Source organism: Anabrus simplex, chromosome 1 (genome assembly GCF_040414725.1).
Source record: "Anabrus simplex isolate iqAnaSimp1 chromosome 1, ASM4041472v1, whole genome shotgun sequence".
Classification (NCBI taxonomy): Eukaryota; Metazoa; Arthropoda; class Insecta; order Orthoptera; family Tettigoniidae; genus Anabrus; species Anabrus simplex.
In genome coordinates, this window is record NC_090265.1 from 1,193,171,253 (window position 1) to 1,193,194,584 (window position 23,332).

Sequence of the window (23,332 nt, forward strand, 5' to 3'; positions counted from 1 at the left end):
TACGTAAGTTTTACCAAACAAATGTACAAACGTGCTTTACAGCCATGCGAGTGGAGAATGACACCTTGGTGCTAATAGCACCCACCTGTAACTTGCTCTGCATTAAAACAGAGGGCAAATCCCCTTACCTATTGCACCCACCCCCTACCCAGAGAGTCTCCCACAATAAATCTACAGGGTCGTTATCTGGGTTATAAATCAAGTGGGCATAATAAATATATAAGAATAACTTAGCGACATAAAGGGTCCAGACAAAGAAATACATTTTCACTTGATCCCTAGTCCTTGGTTCATGTCAGGTACACTATTAAAGAGAAAATACATTAGAGAAAGGTTGAAACATTTAGTTTACATTACCAAGAACCTCAGACACAAAAATAACAAAGTCACATACTTAACAGATAAAAAGGTGAAACAGAATTACAGAGACAGTGTCATGAGATAGGTTAGCTTTACAGTTCATATAAAAGGTTAGAAAAGACACTTTCCTCATCACAATTAGGATGGAGGTAATTGAATAATCAACCGGTTGACATTTACAAATTTGGTCAATAGGCCTCAGCGGGGAAAACATGTGCACATTTGAAATTAATTAAAGTTACTTCAACATTACAAGCAAAAAACTAAATCTGAAAAGAAGCGAGGGCTTACACAAGAAATGCCGAACACTCTCACATGAGTGGGACAGGTCACGGACCACATCCGCCCTCTACGAGAACCAGATCAGTAAGACAACACACCAATGTCCGCACCTCGGCGGGTACACTCTTGAGGTGGACAGGAACTTATTCCATCAAAATGAATATCCAATCAAAGTGCAGGATTATCCTCTATTGACATATATTGACACAGTTTTTATTTTGGTCAATACGAGTGATCTTCTTTCTTGCTGATGCTTTGGTAATCAGAAGTTCTAGGAGATGGAATGTGATGCATCCAGATGCAACTGTTCGAGCACAGTGCATTGTCCCATAGTTTTTGCACCAAATAAAATTTTACACAAATAGGGTTACATAAATGAATATTTATTTCTAACAGCCAAATTTTCCCACTGTTATACTAATACACTAATCACGAACAACACTAATGCACTCTGGTGGTCTTTCTGTTACAGAGAATTGCAACTCTAATCATTTAGGCTGCATATCCGCCGATGGTGTGTAATTGTATGAAGTTACATTGACATCCAACCATTTCTTCTGGGTGCTTCAATTTTTTTTTGTCAGGCAGTGTATTTCTAATACTGATATACTATCTGTGTCTCACACGAGAAGTCGTGGCAGCTTGTAGGTAGGGCACGAATAACAGATACTATACTAAGCTACAAACATTAATCGTGATAAACACTACGAGCTCTCTGAAAGAGATGCGTGTTCATTATTAAACTGTTCATTATGCAGCACTTACAGTCAATGTGCACCTAAAGCACAATTGCACTACCAGTTTGAAATTTCACAGCAGCACCTTAGTTCACAAGAATTACCACAGACGGAACCGATGCTTCTTGCCAGTCCTTGAGACTTGAGATTGGTGCATGTGCAGCAACAATGCTTACCCTCCGCACCCCTTACCCCGCATGCACGCGACTTTTCGTCAGATGACCATAGTATATAAATGATTAAATTTTCAGACCAACACACATGAAACTATCATAATTTTGTGAAACCTTCACGCGAGCTGCAATGAGAACTGCTATACATTGTGGCACTGAATCAAAGAGGCCTTAGATGTCAAGCTGGAAATTGCCTGCTTGGATGAGAGTTCACAGTTCATTGATACTGGCTGCTGGAGGACTTTGATGACCTAGTTGTTGACTGACATGTACATGTTGATTATGTTAACCTTTGTTCTGACCACTGATGAAGGGAATGGTTAAATTCCTGAAACATGTTTGGTTGAATAAATAATTTTCTTTCATTAATAACTGTATTGACAAGGCTGATTCAAATATAACTATTTTAAACTTTTCTGTGCTACATTGACATGTACATGTTCAAAAATATGCAGCATGTCTGGTGAACAGGCAGACCATAGAAGATGCCATATCTAATTGTGCTTCGAAGAAAGTGTGAATGTTTCTAGCAGCATGTGCTCAAGGATTGTCTTACCAGAATATAGTAGGAATGTGCTGTGGCGATCATGGTCATCTTATGGTGTCATCACAGTTCATGATTCACAGACATTTTTTCATTACATCTGGTTCTTGTAGGGCCACTACTTTCACACCCGCAACTGTGTTGTAATGTGAAAATCCGTTTTTATTCAGAATGGTCATTCATTCCTGTTCAAAACTCAGCTGGTTGTTTATTTAGCTCCCTCTTTATCTTAAATAGGCATAGTAACCTTTGGAGAAAAGTTTAGGGTCTGTTGACAGTGATTCACTAATTGCATGGCTTCTCAACAGCCCTCTGTTAACACGTTAGAGGGCACATGGAATGTTCGAACGTCAAGAGGTCTTCCACAAAGTTTTCTTCTTGATCATGATCAAGGCAAATAGAGAGTTATTTGTGTCACAATTGATATTTATTTATAGCTGGAATATTATAGTAGCATAAATGAATACTGATAGGTGACGCATGTCTACATTAATATGATGTTTTAGTACCATTTTCAAAAATATTTCCTAGAATTGTTTTAATTTATTCTAATGGCACAGGATTTCTATAAAGCTATGTATATTATATGGATGTAGTAAGACATAATTAAAACTTCAATAAAACTCAATAATTGCCTACTGTAACAATGTGTGACATAATTATGGAATAAGGATACCTTCATTGAAAACATGAAACTCATAAGAAACAGATGTTTATGCACTCACTAACTACCACATTTGTTGACTCTGAGTGCCTACCATAATAATTCTTTTACCATAGTGAAAAGTACTCAATCTAAGACAAGACATATTCAATCGATCAATCAACAATCATCATACTTGTTACCGTATAAGTCTTCTACTCCCCATCATTGAGTTCAGTCGCATGCTCACTTTTTGCACAGTCTTGACATGTAGCCACAGCATGCTGTCTGAAAATAAAATAACCACAAGTAGCACACCTGATTTTTGAGGGCCTGTTCAAATGTTCTTCCAGTTACATGTGAAACATCTTTGTACACTTTGAGCAGCTGGATGAGAATGTTCTTGTTCTTGTGTTCCACCAATAATCTCCTGAACTCATGCTAGCAATGTTCATGGCAGATTTCCATGCATCAGTTGTAGCTGCATGTTCTCTTTACACAATTCCTATGCCAGAGATTTCAAAAATTGTCTCCCGAGCATTCCTGTGCCATTCACATTATTCTTCGGAATGATGAAACTGTTGTGCAATCTTCTTAAAACTTCCCAATAAAAGGTTTGCACATTGTTCACTTAAATTTGCCATCATAAGAAACGAAAGAGGAACAAAACAGCGCTAGCAAAAACAATCACTGTAGATGAACAGAACAAGCCAGGTCAACAACACAGGCAGCACTGAACTGGCAATGAGTTGCACTATACATGCCTAGCGGCAGAAATGCATACTACACAAGCTTTGCCTATGGCAATGTTATTCCGTTTATTTTTGGGTACCCCTTCGTATATCTCCATAGAAGGGAAAAATACAACTATGCAAATGAAGGCACCAATGCCAGTATTTTTAATTCAAAATATTCATAGCCTGAGCTAAGAACAAAAAAAGAGTCCTTTTGGAAATAAACTTTTCCCCAACTTAGATTCGACACCACAATCAGAGCAGCGCCTGCGTTGCACAGGCCAAGAGTCAACACTGCAACCAGCCCCTCTACCACACTTTTTGAAGAATTGTAAACAGAGTAGGCTCCTGGAGGTTGTTTACCAGTATACATCTCAATGTTTAGAGTCTAGTAGGTTTGCCAGCTTACTTATATTTTGTCTGAAACCACATTTTCCACAGCGTTTCATCCACACTATAATACTCGCTAATTAAATAATTACACTGGCAATTTTCCACAAATGTCTCAAACACTTTTTGGATTGGCACACATTTACCAAGCAATTTCTGTTCCTTTCTTCTATTTATATCATCAGATCTAATAGCTCACAGTAAGAATTTGAGATACTTGAGAGCCATACAGTTTTGAAAGAAGTCCACACCAGTGCCATCTAATACCCAAAGATCTTCCAAATTCAGGTGGGAAGCTTTCAAAATTCCTGACATGTGTAAAAGACCAAAAACTGCTTTAATTTCTGCAGTAATCATGGACACAGCGTCTCTTTTCCGTGAATAATTACTTTGAGTTTTCTCACCATATTGTCAGTGTAAAATAGTTTCCATATATCTTGTGGGTGCATGCTGCAAAGACTCATCTCCGTACTTGAGGTAAGTGGTTTCTTATTATATTTCGAGCAAGGGTCCTAAATATTTTTAGGCAGTACATGAACATTTCAGTATGTTTGCCTCTTCCAGTATACAAGGGTTAACTTACAGCATTTTCTTCCTCATCTAGTCCACTTAGTTCCTGTAATTCATCAACAGAAGTTTCCAAACATGAATTGTGAACACTGTCTTCCATTAATTCGGCATTACCATAGTCATCATTTACTCCATCAGTTGGTGTCTCTTTTGTCTCTTCACCAAATAACTGTCTTTGAAACGAACCTTGCCTATTTGCATTTAGCAGTTCTTGCTGCTCCTCATGTTCTACACTGTCCAACAGTCTCTGAATTCTTTCATTTTCTTCTTCCATGTCAATGCAGAATGTCAGCAGGCACAATACTAAACTGAAATATTTACATAAGCATAAATGTATGCACAAAAATCTACATAATCCATAACTTAAGGTGACACTCCAGAGATAAAAATTGATATTTTGGTCATTTTGGCAATTTTTTTAATGACTGAAATTGAAAGGATTGAGTTTCTTCTTTCTTGTCACAAAGTTATTTCGTTGAATTCAGACAATTTATTACTTTAATAATGCTTTGTTTGCCAGTCTGCACACAGCAGAAATGGGCGGGTCATCTGCTGAACTGCTTTGTTAGGTAATGATGTCATTGTCATGTTTCCATTCAATCAAATATGCTTGTTCTTTGCAGTTAACGCATCCATGGCATGGGCCAAAAGCCCCCCATCCTCCTTTTCCCAATATATTTATACAGACTCAAGCTGTAAGATTTACCATCTTTCTGAATGAATTTATAAAACCTGTTACAGACTGATATTTCAGTACTCAACTGTCACTGAGCAAAATTTTTTGTTTGTATTGGTATTCCTGATGGTTCTACAATATTGCCAACAACTATAAGTTTTGTTATTCTTGTAGGTTTAATCTTTTTTGTGGGTTCTGTGGTGGTAGCCAATCTGTTTACATTTGTGAAGTATCCGCGCAAGCAACGTCTTGTAGTTGCGTATCAATATACTGTTATTATTGAAAGACAGTGTGCTGTAATAATTGATAGCTTGTATTCAAGGGAATAAACCAGATGCGTAAACATAAATCAGCCTTAGCTAAGCGACGAATTGCTGAACTTTTGATAGGAAAGAGATAGGAATCAGCTATTACTGAACAGGAGTCTCCATTGAAAAGGTCATGAAATGTTATCAGAATCAGATTATTCCCATCAGGAAAGTGTTGCATCAACTTTAAGCCGTGTAAGTCCTGCACCTATAGCCAACAATCATGAAGTGACAGAAACTACAATCCCCATAACTTTGACTCAGGAAAGGTAGCATTGTGAAAAACAAAATGCAGGTGAATCATTTTCCATTCTTTGGAGAAGAAGAAAAAGAGACAAGCTTCCACAGTTACCAGTATTCGTATAGAAGCTGCTAAGAAAGGAATGGAGGGAAAAACATATGGTTCTGGTGACTCTTAGGTAATGTATCAGGAAAAAAACATCACTTGAACGTTGACTTAATTTTCCCACCAATTGTAATTTTTGCATTTAAATCCCATTTTTCTCCCATAATATTCAGCCAATCGTAACAAAATTTGTATAGTATCACAGCTATATTAAGAAACCAGTGTATGGAATTTTTGATTGCAGAATTTTTTCAAGTAGTAGAGATTTTTAAGTCTGAAATTTTAGAACATAAAAATTACACAAATTTGAGTACGATATAGCTCCTTATATAAATTATGTACAGAAAAATCAATACATCATGCTTTTAAAAGACATATTATCTACTTAATTACAAATTTACATTAACATGTCAATTAAATTTCATGAAATAATGGAATTAATTTCAAACAAATTCAAATCTTTTTGAAAAACTATTAATTGTATATGAATGAAATTTTTGTGATATCTCTACTTTTATGTAGATGACATTCTCACGAAGTTTCATGAAAATCCATGCATTAGGTAAAAATATCTCTTTATCTCCGGGGGTGTTGCCTTAAGAGGTCACACACAGATGAAAACTCCAGCTCGCTGAGAAAATGCGCAGGGTCACACACGGACGAATGCTCCAGGCATTCATGGAAAGCACGCTAACACTGAAAACTTTATTGTTGCCAGACTAAAACTACCCCTATCACTAGCCAACAGTTTGGGGAAAAGGTATTGAGAGGAACAGCCCATAAGCACAATCATATGACATCACACATCAGCGATTATTTAGAGCCCGGAGGAAAACTCTGTTTGCGACCTCTCGTGGGATAATACAACTAACATGCCAAGTCCAGAGGGTCCTACTCAGCCCAAAATGAAACATCACTCTACAAGTCTAATGTCTAGCTTTATATTTACTGTAAGTTTCTCATGCTTCTCAATCTTAAATTCATGGTATTACAATCTTTACAAAAGTGAGTGTATAATGTTTTCAGGCTTCTTACACCCATTCCCTGCCCAAGATGCAGTGCAGTAGCATTTTGCAGCATGTCATGTCAGAAGGAGTCTATGGCATCTCATCACAAAGTAGAATGTGGAATTTTAGCCACTCTGTGGGCATCAGGAGCATCTGTGACATGCCTTATGGCCCTCCGGATCATTTCTCAGAGGGATATGCAGTACTTTCTAAAACAGAGAAAGTTATTAGATCAGGTAACTTCTCCAGTATTTTTAATTATAATAATAGTAAAATTCTTCTGGTTTTCAAAGCTCTTTGGCAAGTATCCCAAACATTTTTGTAATCTGTAATTGTGTGCATGGATAACTCAGTGTTATTCCATGTTTTCACTATCCTGGAAATATCTTCTAGTGTGAACTCTTTTTTGTTCTAGAAATAATTTGGTGTCGGACATTAATAATCAAATAATTTACAGATAATCTGAGGCAAAGAATCTTTTTGAATTAAGTTATATTGTTTTTGCACTGTGGTGTAACATTGTCAGAATAATAATAATAATAATAATAATAATAATAATAATAATAATAATAATAATAATAATAATAATAATAATAATTTCATAAGCCATTGTTTAACAAAAACTGAATGAAAGTTATTCAATTTTCCCAAGTAAATTGTGCTAGGATGAAGAAGAGAAAGGTGTATATGAATTCTGTGCAGTTAGGCCACGAACTGAATAGACCAGGAAGACAGCCATGCATATATACTGTATGTGCAATGCTGTTTACGTTGTGTAAATTTGGCAGGCATTGTGAATGGGGGATATTATGAACAATTATGACAAATTATATGAATCTTGAAGTCTGTTATTGAAGTTAAGTTCTTGAAAAAGTTTTCTGTACTTAATTTAAAACCAGCTTTGGCTTCACACCTCTTATCCCCAGTACCTGAGCAGGACAGATTTCAGATCACTGGCCTTGATTGTGGCTTGCAAACTCAGACATGTTTGCTGGGGAGGTGGGGTTAGGGTTAGAAGGGTAATAGAGAGGTACATTCAGGGAAATGGGGTGGACTAAGGAACAGTGATGAGAGGATAGAGAGCTGGAAGTCAAATACAAATGATATAAATTACAATATTAGAATCATTCCATATATTGACGGTTTTCACTTTACAGAGGAAAAATTGGAGGATACATTTAACTTTTTCATTTGTAAAATGATATAAAATTGTTAGTGTTAAACTTTAGAAGAAAGTGTTAAAAATAAGGAATAGAATTACCTAAGTAATTTATTAGATATACTAGTGGACCTGTGCTGCTCTGCAGCATTTGTTATAAATAGGTCAGATAACTCATCTTGATATGTTTGTTGTAGTCATATTGTTCTACCAGGCCTTTTCAATAGTATTATGAACATTTTATACCAGTACATAATAATCGATTCATTTATGATATAGTTTACAACACTTATTTCCATACAATATTCACTGTGCTTCAACTATTCGGGCGTATCTGGATCTTGCCCGAGATAGTGTAACAAACAATTGGCCATGGCTGAATACTGGTCCAGATAAGTAGACACCCACTTTTTCAAGAGTTTGTCCCTGCGCTTTATTGATTGTCATACAGAAGGCTAGTTGACAAGATACCTTGCCGTCTGTGCGTACGTCGACTGTTTTCCCTTAGCAGCATGCAAGTTATTAAGAACGTTCTGCCATCTGTCGAGTATAGTTAGAAGCTGGAGAAGGTCAGAGAATCAAAGAGTATCCAGCAGTATTCTTCCATTATCAGAGGAAGTGCAAACTCTTTGGCTTGACAGGTAGTAATCAGCCATGGCTGCATGCAATGACATTACTAAGGATGAAAATCACGTATATCAGAATATTAATGAAAGTGTTAGTTGATTAGCAACCTGCTAAGTACAGAAAGTATTCCGGGTTTTGGTAAGCCTTTGCTCGCAATTATTGAAGTGATCATTTAATTATTTGACTTTATGATTACTCCAAGTTGGTTGAACTTAAAGACCTATCAATGTCTCATGATTCACCGGCAGGTAATTCCGGAGAGAATAAAAGAAAAATGAAGCAAATCAGTCCAGTAGAACACACAGACAGATTTTCCAAAGCTGTTTTTAGTAAACTCTTTTAATATATTGTAACAGTAAATATGGTACTTTGATGAGCATGAGTCAGACGCAGGGCGTGTACCGTTCTGATTGAAGTGCATACAGAGGGAGAGGGTTTTTCTTTTGAAAAAAATTTGTAAGTTGTTTTTCTGAGTTTATTAATAAGTTCAAAATCATATCACATCTGTACAGAAGAAATAGTGGGAAGTGTTCTTTCCTTGTCCTAGGGTTGGCGATGTGCCAGAATTCCGGCTGCTCCGCTCCTCTTTGCACCATTGAACCACCATTCCTCCCTCGATGGAAGTTCTTGAAGATCTCGAATTTCTAGAAGATCCATGCGATGTCTAGAAGATCCATGCGGTGCAAAAGTAAGGGCGTTGAGATAGACCACGTAAATGATAAATGTGAACGAACACCATTAAACCTTGGACGTGTTAATGCAAAAAGCGGCTTCTGCGCAGATGAAAAAAAGGATATAGCAACGGTTTTGACAAGGTTCGTAACACATAGGAACTGTATAATTGAAGAATTATCACACGGTAGAATGTCACTGAAATCTATCCCGTGTTATGCCATTAATCATTTGAAATGAATTCTATGCGGCAAAATGTCACTAAGCTCGAATAAGCACATAAGTTTAACACTCAGAAATTAAACTCATAAAATGAATAGCCACTTGAAACTGGTTGTCGAATGTCAATAAAGTCAACCTAATAAATAGCCACCTACAGTTTGTGATACTTGGCATAATCTGAAGTTATTCCACATGACATATTTCTGAGTCTGAACAATGTTCAATGAAATCAATTGGATTTAAATGAAATAAGAATCTTTCACTCGTGAAGTTAATCTTGTTCACGCATGTTAATGAAAAAATAAAGTGAGATTGATCATTTATCACCAGTCCTTAGTTCGAATGTTCGTAGAGTTGAAAAATGCACATTTCAAATACACAGTCTACAGTCCATCATCTACAAGATATTTACACAGTTTAGAATATTATCTACACACGAAATTGTAAGTTAGTGACGTAGTCACTAAGTTCAAGTTAATTCTGTACTCAGTCACTTGTTAATGTTTGCCATTTGAGGAATTCTAAGTTAAAACACAGTCACGTCAATGAGATTTCTCGAAATATTCAATCACTTCGTAAGGAGCAAAGACTGTTCCAAATCCTATCACTGTCCACAACATTAACTTTGAATTATGAACACTTGGAAAAATAATCACAAGTCTTAGACATTCATTCAGAATAAACAATCATTTGAGAATATTAAGAGTTTGATGAAGCACAATTTATATCACTCTCCGTTGTAGCAGAATTCTATCACTCACGAGGTAAAGAAAATTGTATAAGTCCACACTCGACGCTACAGAGTTAAAGTCCAGGACCCCACGAAATATGACAATCACTTCACGTCGTATCGTAGTCCCCATGAGCCGACCGCTTGCTGCTAGCCGCACGAGCTCCACTGCGATACACACTGGTCTGATAAGGTAAGCAGCTCTCCATTTATACCCGATACACGCCAAAACATGCCTTCACATCTCGCTCCACAACTTCGTTGTCTCTCGTCGGATTTTTATCAAACCTTGTGGGAATGGGGATAAGATATCAGGCTACACGGTGATGTGGTTGATTTTGTCTAGTCATTATCATGGGGAAAGTTATTAACCAAAGAAACTCAAGGAACATTCCATACTGATTTAGGCTCTCTCGGTGTTACAGGCAGGCAGGCTGTGACGTCACTCTGCTCTACGTCACACACAGCTGTTGCTTGCCGTTCCAGTCTGTCTTCCGCTGCTAGGCTGGCACGTAACGCGAAGTTTTAAATTTAATTACGGGGACCTAGTTCCGTACCGCTGTTCCCAGTACAATGTATATTTACCAAATATTGTAGTAGGTATTGAATCATGGTTGAGAAATGATATTATGGATGCAGAAATTTTCTCAAGGAACTGTACATTTATCATGGAGCATAGGAATGGTGGGAGTTGGGGGGGGTGTTCATACTGGTTGTATTGGCCAATATGTGTAGCACATTGCGAGTCTGAGATGAGGCATTGCTAGCAAGTGGTTATGCAACCTACTTAATATTTTCTTTTGTTGCAAGAAACATTTTTGTAACTAAACAAGCATATTTAAATAATTTTGCTATGAGATCACACCTGTTTGGTATTTTTGCATTTTGCATCACAATTCCCATTTTGTCACAGCTTCATTTATGTGTAAAACTTATTTTATTTCACATTAAAATTACCACAGGCTTGGATTCAGTATAAAATTCAAAAATGTGCATTTATCACAAATGCAATTTCTTTATGCCCCGATATATTGTGACATTTTAGGTCTATTGTAATTGGCAGTGAATTTTATGTGACCGGACTGTATGCCAGGTGTTCCACGCAGATTGTCGGCAGCGGAACCCAAAGGGATAACTTTATTCTTTTCTTCTTGTGTAACCTGTTGAGGGGTGAAAGACAATGTTATCACTGCAAGAGAAGACGGGAAAATTTTTAATACTGCTGAACTTTTCATCCACGAGAAGTATTACATGCAAAATCTTTCATAATATTACAACTTCAGATTCGACGTCTTAATAAACATTCTCCAACAAGTGTGCATAAAGGCTGTGATATCACATTTCAGGAAGGCATGAATAATAATATTTGGAAATTAAATTAATTGTGGAATTAATTATCTAATTAATTAACAAGAAATTAGGGGACATGTTAATTACAACGTTGAGGAATTCAGGACGTCAATCGAATCACGAGGTATGACGCCAGAGCTCAGAATATAGGTGGCGGACCTGAACTAGAATATTCTTACTCTTGCTTATATGCTGGCTACGCGTGTTACTCGGAAGCTCACTATGCAAGGAGGTCTTTTATAGACCTGGACAGCTGTTACTTGCACCACGAGGAGAACAGTGTCATTTCTTGGCAGTTTAACAGACAATCTGCGGTCATAACAGACGTCAATAGTGTCTAGGAAGAAAGTACGTATCATTACAGGTCAATTGTGAAACTACGAATGAGGAATTTGTACTAACATATTTGTGAAAGTTTCAGTGCACACCAAGCAGTACCAGTTCGGATACCGGCCAAGGCAATGAAGACCTACAGTAAGAAATTCGTGTGCCCCGGAGACATCACCCACATCAGGATGCAGTACTAAAAGACAGGACCAATGCTGGCTTCATCCTAATGCCATGAATCCAGCCTAGAAGGAGACCAGGGTCATCAAGACATCCAAGTTAAGTCGACATTTCATTTATACTGGGTATTATCTGTTCTATGTAGCTGTAATAAGTAGTTAACTTTCTTCTTGAAGGGATTATTGATTGAACAGTAGTTTGTGTAGATTTCTAGTATCTTTACCATGTCAGTTTCTTGTGTTATACGATGTTGGATTTGTATTTTCTCTTACTATACGATCTTAAAGTATGTGATGACGGTATGTCAACATCAGCGACCACGCAGGTTTCAATAAGTCATGTCATCAGAGAAGTATCTGGTTTAAATATCAGCCATCGGCTAACCTTTAAGGAATATTACATTTCCATTCAATTACTATAATATTGAGGATTGTGTGCGCGTGATATTTTTATTCTTCGGAATTTATTTCTCTTATATTTTGCCGAAAGTGTTTGCTACATTTTTCATGACGGTGCAGGCTCATCTGACATATTAATGTTACGCTAATGATGCGGATAGCTTTCTTTTGGATTCAGTTTCATACTTTTAAGGGAGGACATTGTCTGATTATTATATTTATATGTGGTTCTAGTCATTTATGAGAATTTTCCTGTGATATTTTGGACGGATGTTGCGAATTATTTTCGCTATTGTACCTCTCATGTTGTGCCATGTGGAGAATTGTTGCATGGATTATGGTGATTTTATGTGCTATTTGGGGGCGAATCTTCGCGTCTCTATGAACAGAAGCACATGTAATCTATTTCTGCGATGTTGTGTGCAATGAGGAATGGATATTTAGGATAATTTATTGTCATTTTGATGTATTGGCGAGTAGTTGTTTTCGTGAGAGAACCATAGACGATAGCATCTTCATAAAATATTATTGAACCACGAGGTAAACCACATGTCTTCCTACAAGATAAAATTGAGTGTATGAGATGGTTAGAGCCTTTTTTGTCATTCTGGATGAGCGTCATCGCAATAATATCAAAATCGTCCTGAGTTCGATGTAGATATTGACGATATTATTAGTCTCCATTACCCAGACTATTTGTACCGGATGGATTACTTATAGGTGCAAACCATTATTTATGGGAGTCTGCCATTCCCATGAAATGAATGGATAATGTGTGGACGTGTGTGTCTATTTGTAAAATAGTATCCTTAGTTGTAGTTGGTTACAATTCTTTCTTTGGTGGATGATGGTAACAGGAGACTTATTACGTGCATTTTTATTTTGTTATTTCCACAGGTTGAGTGATTTTTATTTTATTGTGAATTATTGATGTGTGTGTTACCATCGTTGTTCTTAGTTGTGGCATTGTGTTAAGGTCATGACACATGGTTAAAGATTTAATTTAATTTTTTTTTTAAATTTCTGCTTACTTTTATCACGTAAAGTCACGTGTATTCTGTTGTTATGCTGAACAGATAATCACTGAAAGGTCGAGTTAAATTGGAGAAATAATTAAAAGTGAAATTAAGTGACAAAAGCAATTTTTTTTTTCATCTTTTGATCAGTCATGTAACTTAAGCATTTAAAATCTTGTTCCAGATTTCTGGCATGATTTGACATGCGTACGAGCATCATTCTCTAAGCAAAATCAAATTTAACATTCAAAATAATATTCGATAAAATGTGACTGTTATGAAAACAATTTTTGTCAGAATTAATAAGAATTCATTAACATGTACCATCCCATTTGCTTTAATTTTTGGATGTACAGCAAGAGTTAACGTAAAATTAAAATTTTTAGTGATCATCTCTCACAATCATAATTCTTAGAAGGACGAAATTATTTTGGAATAAATCATCCACCATTAATTTGTATTTTGATGGTTCATTATTTACTGATATCTGCCCATCTCCTTGATCCACACTATTTCTTTTATGGACCTGTCAATCCCTTACTGAGCACCCCTGAGGGGGTCTCGTGTCTCTAATATGTTAGTCGTGGCTTAAGCGGGCAGATATTATTCTTACTGTATATTCATTTGCGGCCATTTAAGACCACATTAAGCAACAGTCACACATTATGGGAAGCCTTCTTTGCAGCCCAAAATCTTGGCATTCTTTCTCTGGCAGCCTGTCTTCTTTCCTCTGTATATCCCCTATTCATTTTCTGTTCATCATGGAAGCCTCTGAAGCTGTTGATCACTGATCTATACTTTGTTCGGTTTAAGATGTCTTTTTTGCATACAAATTTTTATTTTTTTATTTTTCTATTCCACATATTTAATACAATTGATTTTGTGCTGTTAGAAATTCATTTTACTACAACATTACATTAAAAGGGACGTTTCGCTTGGTTTCTGAGCATCCTCAGTCTTTGTAACTTGTCTCAAGGTTAAGATCTGTCATTGTTAATTTGCTTATAACTAATTTGTACTTAATTATGATTCTAAAAACTAAGTGGTAAAATACGTGAAAGTAGGCATTTGTAAACACAATGGACAGTTTAACTATTTAAAATGACAGTGCTAAAATTAGGATAGACATTGATTACTACAAACTTTCAAATCAGATAATAGTAAATTCTTTAAGACGGCCTGGTGTAGAGCTAACCACAACTGTAGCATTCGGGGCCAGGGTATAGCTTCGTTGATTCTAAGGGGACCAAGGGGGGGGAACAGCAGCAGTAGCCCTGCCTCTCTTAATGTAGCCAGGCATGGGTAAACGGCGGGAGTAGCCTGGACTCTCTTAAGGTACCCAAGTGCATGTAAATGGCGGGAGTAGATGGGACTCTCTTAAGGTACATGACAGCTGCAATCGTTCTAAATGCAATCTGAAAACTCCCACCACAAAAATAGACACAATTACTACTTTGACAATGCATAAAGATTCCCCTCCACACAATCCGCCAAGGTCCAACGCCCCACCTACCGTTTCATCCCCTACTCCCACTTTGACAACACATAAAGACTCCTCTCCACACAGTAAGCCAACGTCTAACTCCCCACCTACTGTTTCTTCCCCTAAGTCCCCTACTCGCCCTTCACAACAGCTTCTTCATACGTGTAACACACAAAGTAGAAACACGAAAGCATGCGGTCACCGTGATGTAACAAGCACCGCGAGGCATTATAGCAGCAGTCAAAGGGGTAAGTGACGCACACCAATATGATCACTATGAAAGCACAATAACACACAACATTATCATGTAATCTCCTTTGTTACAGATGCACCATCACTTAAAGATCGTGAGTAAGGCTAATATATCAACATTTCAAGATTTTCAGATTGACGTCCCTTTTGATAAAGCACTCATAAAAACGAACTGCTTCCAATGTAAAGTCTGCTCGTCAAATCAAGACCAGTTCGAGGAAACTACCAACATGTTGCATTTTACTGTTTACTATTAATAAATTACAGAAGCATGCCTCAAACCAATACATGATGCAGAATATTCCAACCCCTTTAACACGCATATTAAGACTTCAAGCTTTAGGTACTATTGAGATTCAACAGGATTTATGACTCAAATTTTAATGTATTCAACATAATAAGTCAACTAACAGTTGTTTTTAAAAAACAAAGAACTTGGGAATTTTAGCCAGATCTCATTACTGTGAGGATATTACTGTGTTTTGGACATCAGTATTATTAGAATCAATGTCTATCCCAATTTTAGCACTGTCATTTTAAATTGTTAAACTGTCCATTGTGTTTACAAATGCCTATGTTCATGTATTTTACCACTTAGTTTTTAGAATCATAATTGAGTACAAATTAGTTATAAGCAGATTAACAATGACAGGTCTTAACCTTGAGACAAGTTACAAAGGCTGAGGATGCTCAGAAACTGAGCAAAACATGTGCCTTTTAATGTAATTTTGTAGTAAAATGAATTCCTAACAGCACAAAATCAATTGTATTGAATAGGTGGAATAGAAAAATAAAAAATAAAAATTTGTATGCAAATTATAGCAAATTTTAATACGGGTCTAAACATAAGAATAGTTATATGTAAAATAATTATTAGGATGTCTTCCCGATTTAATCCAGACTGCTCAAGATCCTTTCTTACCTCCCTGAACCATTTATCGGAAGCTTTAGGTCTACCGTCAAGTGTTTTAAATATGTTTTGTCAGCTTCTTCTCATCCATTTTAAACAGATGTCCATAAAATTTGAGTCCTCTTTTCTTTATTGACTAAATCCATCTTTCATTTTCTTGGTATATTTCTCCTCCTCCTCATAACCTATCTTGAGGAGGATCTTCCTCTCAAATTTCTCGGCTTCTCTTAGTCCTGATATTCCTGTCATTCTGAAGCATTCACTAGCATACAGACATTCTGTTTTCATTACTGTATTGTAGTGTCTTAGTTTAGCTTGCCTTGAGATGGCTTTCCTCTTGTACAGACCATGTGTCCTACTTCACATACAATAAGCCTCAAATCCAATCACCCAAGTAGAACTGAACACAGTGATACACTGAGCAACATCCATACAAATGAGAGCATCAGATTTCAAAAATGAAATACAGACAATAAAACAAATCATGAAAGAAAACAACTACCCATCTGACACAGTAGATTGATTATTTAGGAAACAAAGAAAAACCACACCTGAAAACAACATATACATAGTCCTCAATTATGTGAACAAGAACATGCATAAGATAGCAAACCTTTTGAAAAAGCAGGGTCTAAAAATAGCCTCCAGAACAAACATCATGCTACAAAGAAACATCAGCGAATGCAATCTTAACAAAAATTACTTTTTCTCCAAGTCGCTAGTTTATGAACTCTGATGTCCAGAAGCAAACTGCAACACCACATAATTATATAGTCTAAACAAAATTTCCACATCATATATGAAGAACAAAAATACAATTGGCATTCAGCCTCTGGAGAACACACATATATAGCTCCCACTATTTCACAGACATCAACACAAATCTTAGAATTTTACACATCAGAAATAATGGCAAATCATTAAACATAAATGAGGCAATAGAAATACACATCGCTATAGAAGCCAACTAAACCAGCTTCAACAACCTCTCTCTCACACACATACTAACACACACGGACATGAAAAATTCCTTCTTCCAACCCCTGTTCACACTACTAAATTCATTCAAATGTTTGTAAAATGATATTTCACACTGGTTTTCTTTTGCTCTTAATTAATATCACTGTAGGTTACTCTGACACAAAGTATGTCTAGAATGTGGGTTAGGTTATACCTATCTGCACTAAATTCTATGAATTTAGCCAGTGGCTCCCCGATCAAGACAATTTGGTAGTCTATTCCTTTACGACTGAAGTAAATTTATACAAAGTACTCTTTAATTCATTGCTCTGAAGATTAGTTTCTTCCAAAAGTCATTATTATGCATTAATTTTCTAATACACTTGAAGACAGGTAGACTATAGCCATGTAGCACTTCTCTCTCCCCACTGATCAAAGTTGCCCCTCTTCCACCTTTCCCTACCACCCCTACAGATATGTTTGTGTTAGCAAGCCACAGTCAAGGCTAGTAAGCTGCAATCAGACCAGCTGAGGCACTGGAAATAACAGATGTGAAGCCAGAGCCAGTTTTAAGTTATGTACGGAAAATTTTCTCAAATCTACTAATGTGTCAATAAAAAAAAACTTCACATAATTTGTCACGTTTGTTCATAATATAAATTACAATCATTGGCAAGTTTATGCCACGTAAACAAATATTGTATGTATATATGCATTATTAAAGGTGATATGATAGAATCTGAGGATGTTCCTGTTGAATGAAACATGTCATTCTGTTGCTAATACATTTTTTATTTTACATATATGTTTTAGTGGTTTTTTTTTTTTTGCTAGGGGCTTTACGTCGCGCCGACACAGATAGGTCTTATGGCGACGATGGGATAGGAAAGGCCTAGGAGTTGGAAGGAAGCGGCCGTGGCCTTAATTAAGGTACAGCCCCAGTATTTGCCTGGTGTGAAAATGGGAAACCACGGAAAACCATTTTCAGGGCTGCCGATAGTGGGATTCAAACCTACTATCTCCCGGATGCAAGCTCACAGCCGCGTGCCTCTACGCGCACGGCCAAATCGCCCGGTGTTATAGTGTTTGAAATGCTATATTTAATATTTCAAAAAGAACTGGAAAAACTTATAAGTTGTATTAACAGAGTCAATCCTGAAAAAGAATGGCTTACTTCATTTTAAAAAAATGCCTGTTGAATACACCATAACAGTTTCACTTTGATTATTTGGTCTCCAAAGCATCAGTTGAAACATATATTTCATAGAGCATGCAAGATTGGGAAAACAGACTTAATCACTAATGTTCGTGTTTATTACAGATTCCTAAAGTCTACTATGGCTCAGACTATCGGTCAGTGTATAATTTAGTTCGTCATGAGGCCAAGAGAACTGCAGATGATTTGCTCCATCGCTCAAATATGTCTGTCTTCCTCTTACGATGTCTTCAAACAGCTGGCTTCTTTGGTGTTGGAACTTCGTCTACAGGTGCTTAAGAATATCTCATTTTAGTCAAGCATGTCACCCTATTTTTCACTAAGAATATGTTTTGAATACCCTTCAGTATGATGAAAATTTTTCCTCAAGGTGTAACCTGAAATCAAAGGAACTTCATATTGAATCACACCAAGACCTTTACTGTATAAGAATAAAATAAATTAGATTTTGCTTTTTTGAAGTAATTTTTTATTTTTTTGATGACTGGTTTACACACTCCAGGTATCTTATCCATCAGTTTTTCCAGTGTTTTTATGGATATTTCCCTCTACTCATACTGAAACACATGCCTTAGATTGAATTCATTCAAGTTACTGACAGTTACTGTATCTTCAAGTGATCCTAGAAGTTGATTTAGTATACGACAGTTTCACATCACAAGCAAACATATTTACAAAGATAATATTTTACAATTGAATAGATATAATTTGACACATACATTACATATTTAAAATTATACATCTATAACAATAGTCATAAGGAAACACCTAGATGACTTGTGGAAGGTATATGGAAAAAAGGTGCACATAAACATTTAAATTTTTTAAAGGAAGGGAAAAAATATCTAAATACAAGCTTGGAATCCAATGTGTGCAACTTTATTTATTTAATTAAATGACTCAAACATTTCTCTTACTTATCAGTATGGGCATAACAATCATTCATATTCTTCTTCTTCTTCTCTTTCTTGAAGTGCCATGTCTGTAAGCAGCCATGGGATCCTTCTTCTGGCTTGACCATGTCTTACACATTCTTTCCCTTCAGGATGTGATGGAGCAGACCATTCTTCTCAGAGTGTCACTTCATATAACCGAAGTAGTTAAGTTTCCAGGTCTTGATGGTATTGATAATTTCTCGCTCCCTTTCCGTCTGTGTCATAACATCTTTGTTTTTAATTCAATCCATCCAGGTGATCCGGAACATGCAACGATAGCACTATATCCCAAATGCCTGAAGTTATTTCAAAGAAGCTTCTGTTAGTGTCCATGAATCTGCTCCTTAAGAAATACCCATAAAGATATAACACATTTCTAACAGCACAGCACATAATTGTAGAATGAAAATAGGGGTTCATTACATTTCTTTGAATTTAATACTAGTCAGTTACACCATAAAATATATCTATCCCAGCACTGTCTACACACAAGCTACTCACATTCAACACAGCAACAATGAATTGGGTTTTTATTTATGAGCTATAAATTTCATTTTTGTTCCATATTGAAGTGCAATTATAAGAAATAAATTAACAAGAATTTCAATACAGTATATAGGTATCAAATAAATAATAATTCATCAGTCTTGGGACTAGTTTCAGTCACTTAGTGGCCATCTTCAGCACAATAAAATTAAACAGATTATCTGATAACTAAAACATATGTACCGTACATCAGACAATGTTGCAGGAATAATTATAACATTGAAATACATATACAGTGAAACCTCGATATCGCGAATCACCTCGAGAGTTAAATTTTATTTCGGGTTATCGAAATTTCGAGATATAGAGAATATCATTTTTGAGCATGTATAGTGCATAATTGAATTACATGTATCTACGGGCTTGTATTGAACACATTATTTTTAACAGTACTTAAAAATATACGATCAAACGGCATCACTTTAATTATAACCCTTATTATAGTAACTTTTTTAAAGACAGGATACTGTACCGTACCATGGGTATAAAAACTACCCACAACTGTAACTCCATTTCCTGTCTGTAAATTCCGACTAACACAGGTGGGTAGAGCATGGGTATAGACTGTCAAAGGGTAAAATAAAACGTTGAAACCAATACATACTACTTAGTATAATGACAAAAATAATGGAGGCATATTGAATGATAAATACTTGTTAAAGAGGTAAAATGGATTTATTAATCAAAATATAAAATGATCCATGAATGAAATATCAAAGAAAATTGAATTAAAACTTTGGCCTTAAAACGGCCTCAAAATGTGTCCCACACATAGCAAAGAAAATGATATTCCCAAACATGTGCAAATTTGGGCAACGACCCAAGACAAATCATAATCTGTTAAGTACCGATGTCAGGTGGTCTACAGACCACGATAAATACCGTCCAAGCATTCATGATATACGAGAATACTAGTGAGACACCGACCATCCTATATTTACATCCGTCATACATGGGCACAATAATATAAAATACATTGGCACAGGGTGGCCACTATTTCCAACCAAAAAGCACTGACTCTAATTGTGAGACGCTCCCCACATCAAACGACCAGCCAAAACTGGGGAACCAACAATAAAATACCTTGCGAGCTAGATCCCATATTAATCAACATAAGACATATCTTACAACACACAGCAATAACCCACATAGATAACACAACTCTGAAAATAAAACATGTACATAACATATCAATATGATGAAGGCATCGGGTAACATTCCCGAATTGAATCGGCTGCATAAGATTGTGTCACCGGGGACACAACTGTCTTCTTTCTTTCACACCATGTGCTTGCTTGTCAGCTGTCAACAACAAAAACAGATCGATACTCTAGGCTTGGCCTGCTGTTTGGGGAAGGTCTCCAGCAGAACAAACACTTTCACCATCACAGGACTAGCGGGACATTAGCTGACTGCATTCCTCCCACAAGGAGCTATTCATTCATCAGCCAGCAGTGGGCTTCCTTTACACAGTGGGGAGACAAGTTTCTCTCTCAAATAATCAATAGTATTTGCCAGCCTGGCATATCTCTAATGACTCTGGCCTCATTCACAATCCAATTAAATATCTTCTCCCTATAATTTCATGGCTCTCTGCCTTCACATATATAAATCAGCTTTACATAGCATGCTACGACATGCACCCTTCATTTCGCATCCTTTGATTTTATTCCATGTTTGCCTTCTCCCCAAACAAGTCTCCAATCCATTTAAATGATCCTATATTGAAACAATGGCGTACATAAAACACAGGGCATCTCGTAATCACTGAAAATAAGCCTACTACATGCACAGATGACACCCTTACTGAATTTATCTCACCAAATAAAATTAAATTTAATCCAACACAGTGGGCGTATAGCTTGTGAATTACATGAAGAATACAACCTGAAAATCCTATCACTCGTAACATAGAGAACTAATATACACTGCACAACAAAACACAAAGAAAAATCTACTATAATCCTAATGTTCCCTTGCTTCTCATCTACCTAATTATTTACACAAATAAAACTAAGTATGCATACCAACACTGTCCAAATTCATTTTTATATAAAGATCAAATCAAGCAATTGCTGATCTGGCTGATATTTACATTTAAATAAATAACTTATACCTCACTAGCTCTTTGCGTATAACAAGAATCATGCACTAGTTAAACATCATGGCACTTAACTTCCAGCAGCTTACACGGCACCAGCCAATGGATTATATATCCGCTATGTCTTGACTCTTTAACCCATTGTGGTCACAGGTATCACATGCAGATTGATCCTGGATTCAGCTCCTGGCATTGACATTGTATTCTTGATCTCGTTCCTGGTGATATCTGCAAGATATTTGGGGTTTGAGTTCCCTTTTCACCGCTTAGCATGCTCTATAGCACAGTATTGAACCTAATACCAGCTACACTTGACTTAGCTGTTGTATGAGATATTTGATTGGGAGACTGATTACCTCGGATCGAGTAGGGGTATTTCAGTCGCCTTGACAAAGAATACTGCAATGTATTTGAAATGTCGGCAAACTGTACGTAAAATGCAGACAAGTACAACACGGTTCAACCCGGAAATTAAATTAAATAAAAAATTGTACGTTATTAGACACAAAGCATAGGTTCGGTACTAGTCCTTAACAGGGGCTTGAAATCATTTGGAATGCACTCATACAGTTTACAGTTTGCAATTGCATTCCGACCGATAATAATAATAATAATAATAATAATAATAATAATAATAATAATAATAATAATAATAATAATAAAATTGGTTGTGCTTATTACTTTCAGTTGAATATACGAGTATTTAAGTTATCAGTTTATATAGCATTTGAGCATAAATAACACCAACCCACACTTGACAAAGGAAAGTATATGGTGTAGACCAAAATCACGGTAATAATTATTCAGAAATATTAATGTTTCTTACATGCAAGTTCTCACAAAGAAAAGCACTCCTCACAGAGACTGTAACGTGCCATAACTCTGTCAAAATAAAATGGAAGAATGGGGAGAGGGTGCTTTCCCCTCGCAGTGAGCTTAAGTAAGCAACAGCAAGTTTGGTAGCTTTGGGGGTTCCCAACTGTGTGAGACTACAGCCAATCAGAGGCCTAGCCTAGTTCAATGACTTTGCATTTAAACCAATTAATATGCAAAAGCCCTCAAGTACTTGGTATTTTCACTCAGCAGTAGACAATAACTCTGGCCCTGATTTCTGGTTATTTCAGACCTGTGGATTAGCAGCTAATAACAGATTTTATTGAATGAATACAGAAAATCTCAGCACTGTAAAATAAAAGTTGGCCAATCTGATATCCTTGTTATGGGATTCTCTTCTTCCGAATCAGTCATGCCCCCAGCTCGTCATTGGCTATGTTTGAACAGTGGAGTGAGGCTTTCTTACTTGATTCTGCCAGCAATCACTTCATTTAAAAATTTGAAGCAGCTTGCAGTGAGTGGAAAAGTACTGGAACCTCACCCCCTCGCGCGGTTTCAATGGACTATCGACCTCGCCTTCAGTTCTTTGCTTTTAAAATATGTGAATACTGTCCACGTTGTATAAATGAATAAATACATAATTG

General features: G+C 36.4%; 1 protein-coding gene across 1 annotated transcript in view; it reads left to right on the forward strand.

Annotated features, from left to right (window-relative positions):
- Smyd4-3 (SET and MYND domain containing, class 4, member 3) overlaps positions 1-23,332 on the forward strand; it is a 148,087-nt gene that overhangs the window by 87,019 nt on the left and 37,736 nt on the right. The window contains exons 5-6 of the mRNA XM_067151401.2: positions 6,790-7,006; positions 18,378-18,543. Of these exons, the coding sequence (XP_067007502.1) occupies positions 6,790-7,006; positions 18,378-18,543 (383 nt within the window). The remainder of the gene's footprint in view (positions 1-6,789; positions 7,007-18,377; positions 18,544-23,332) is intronic.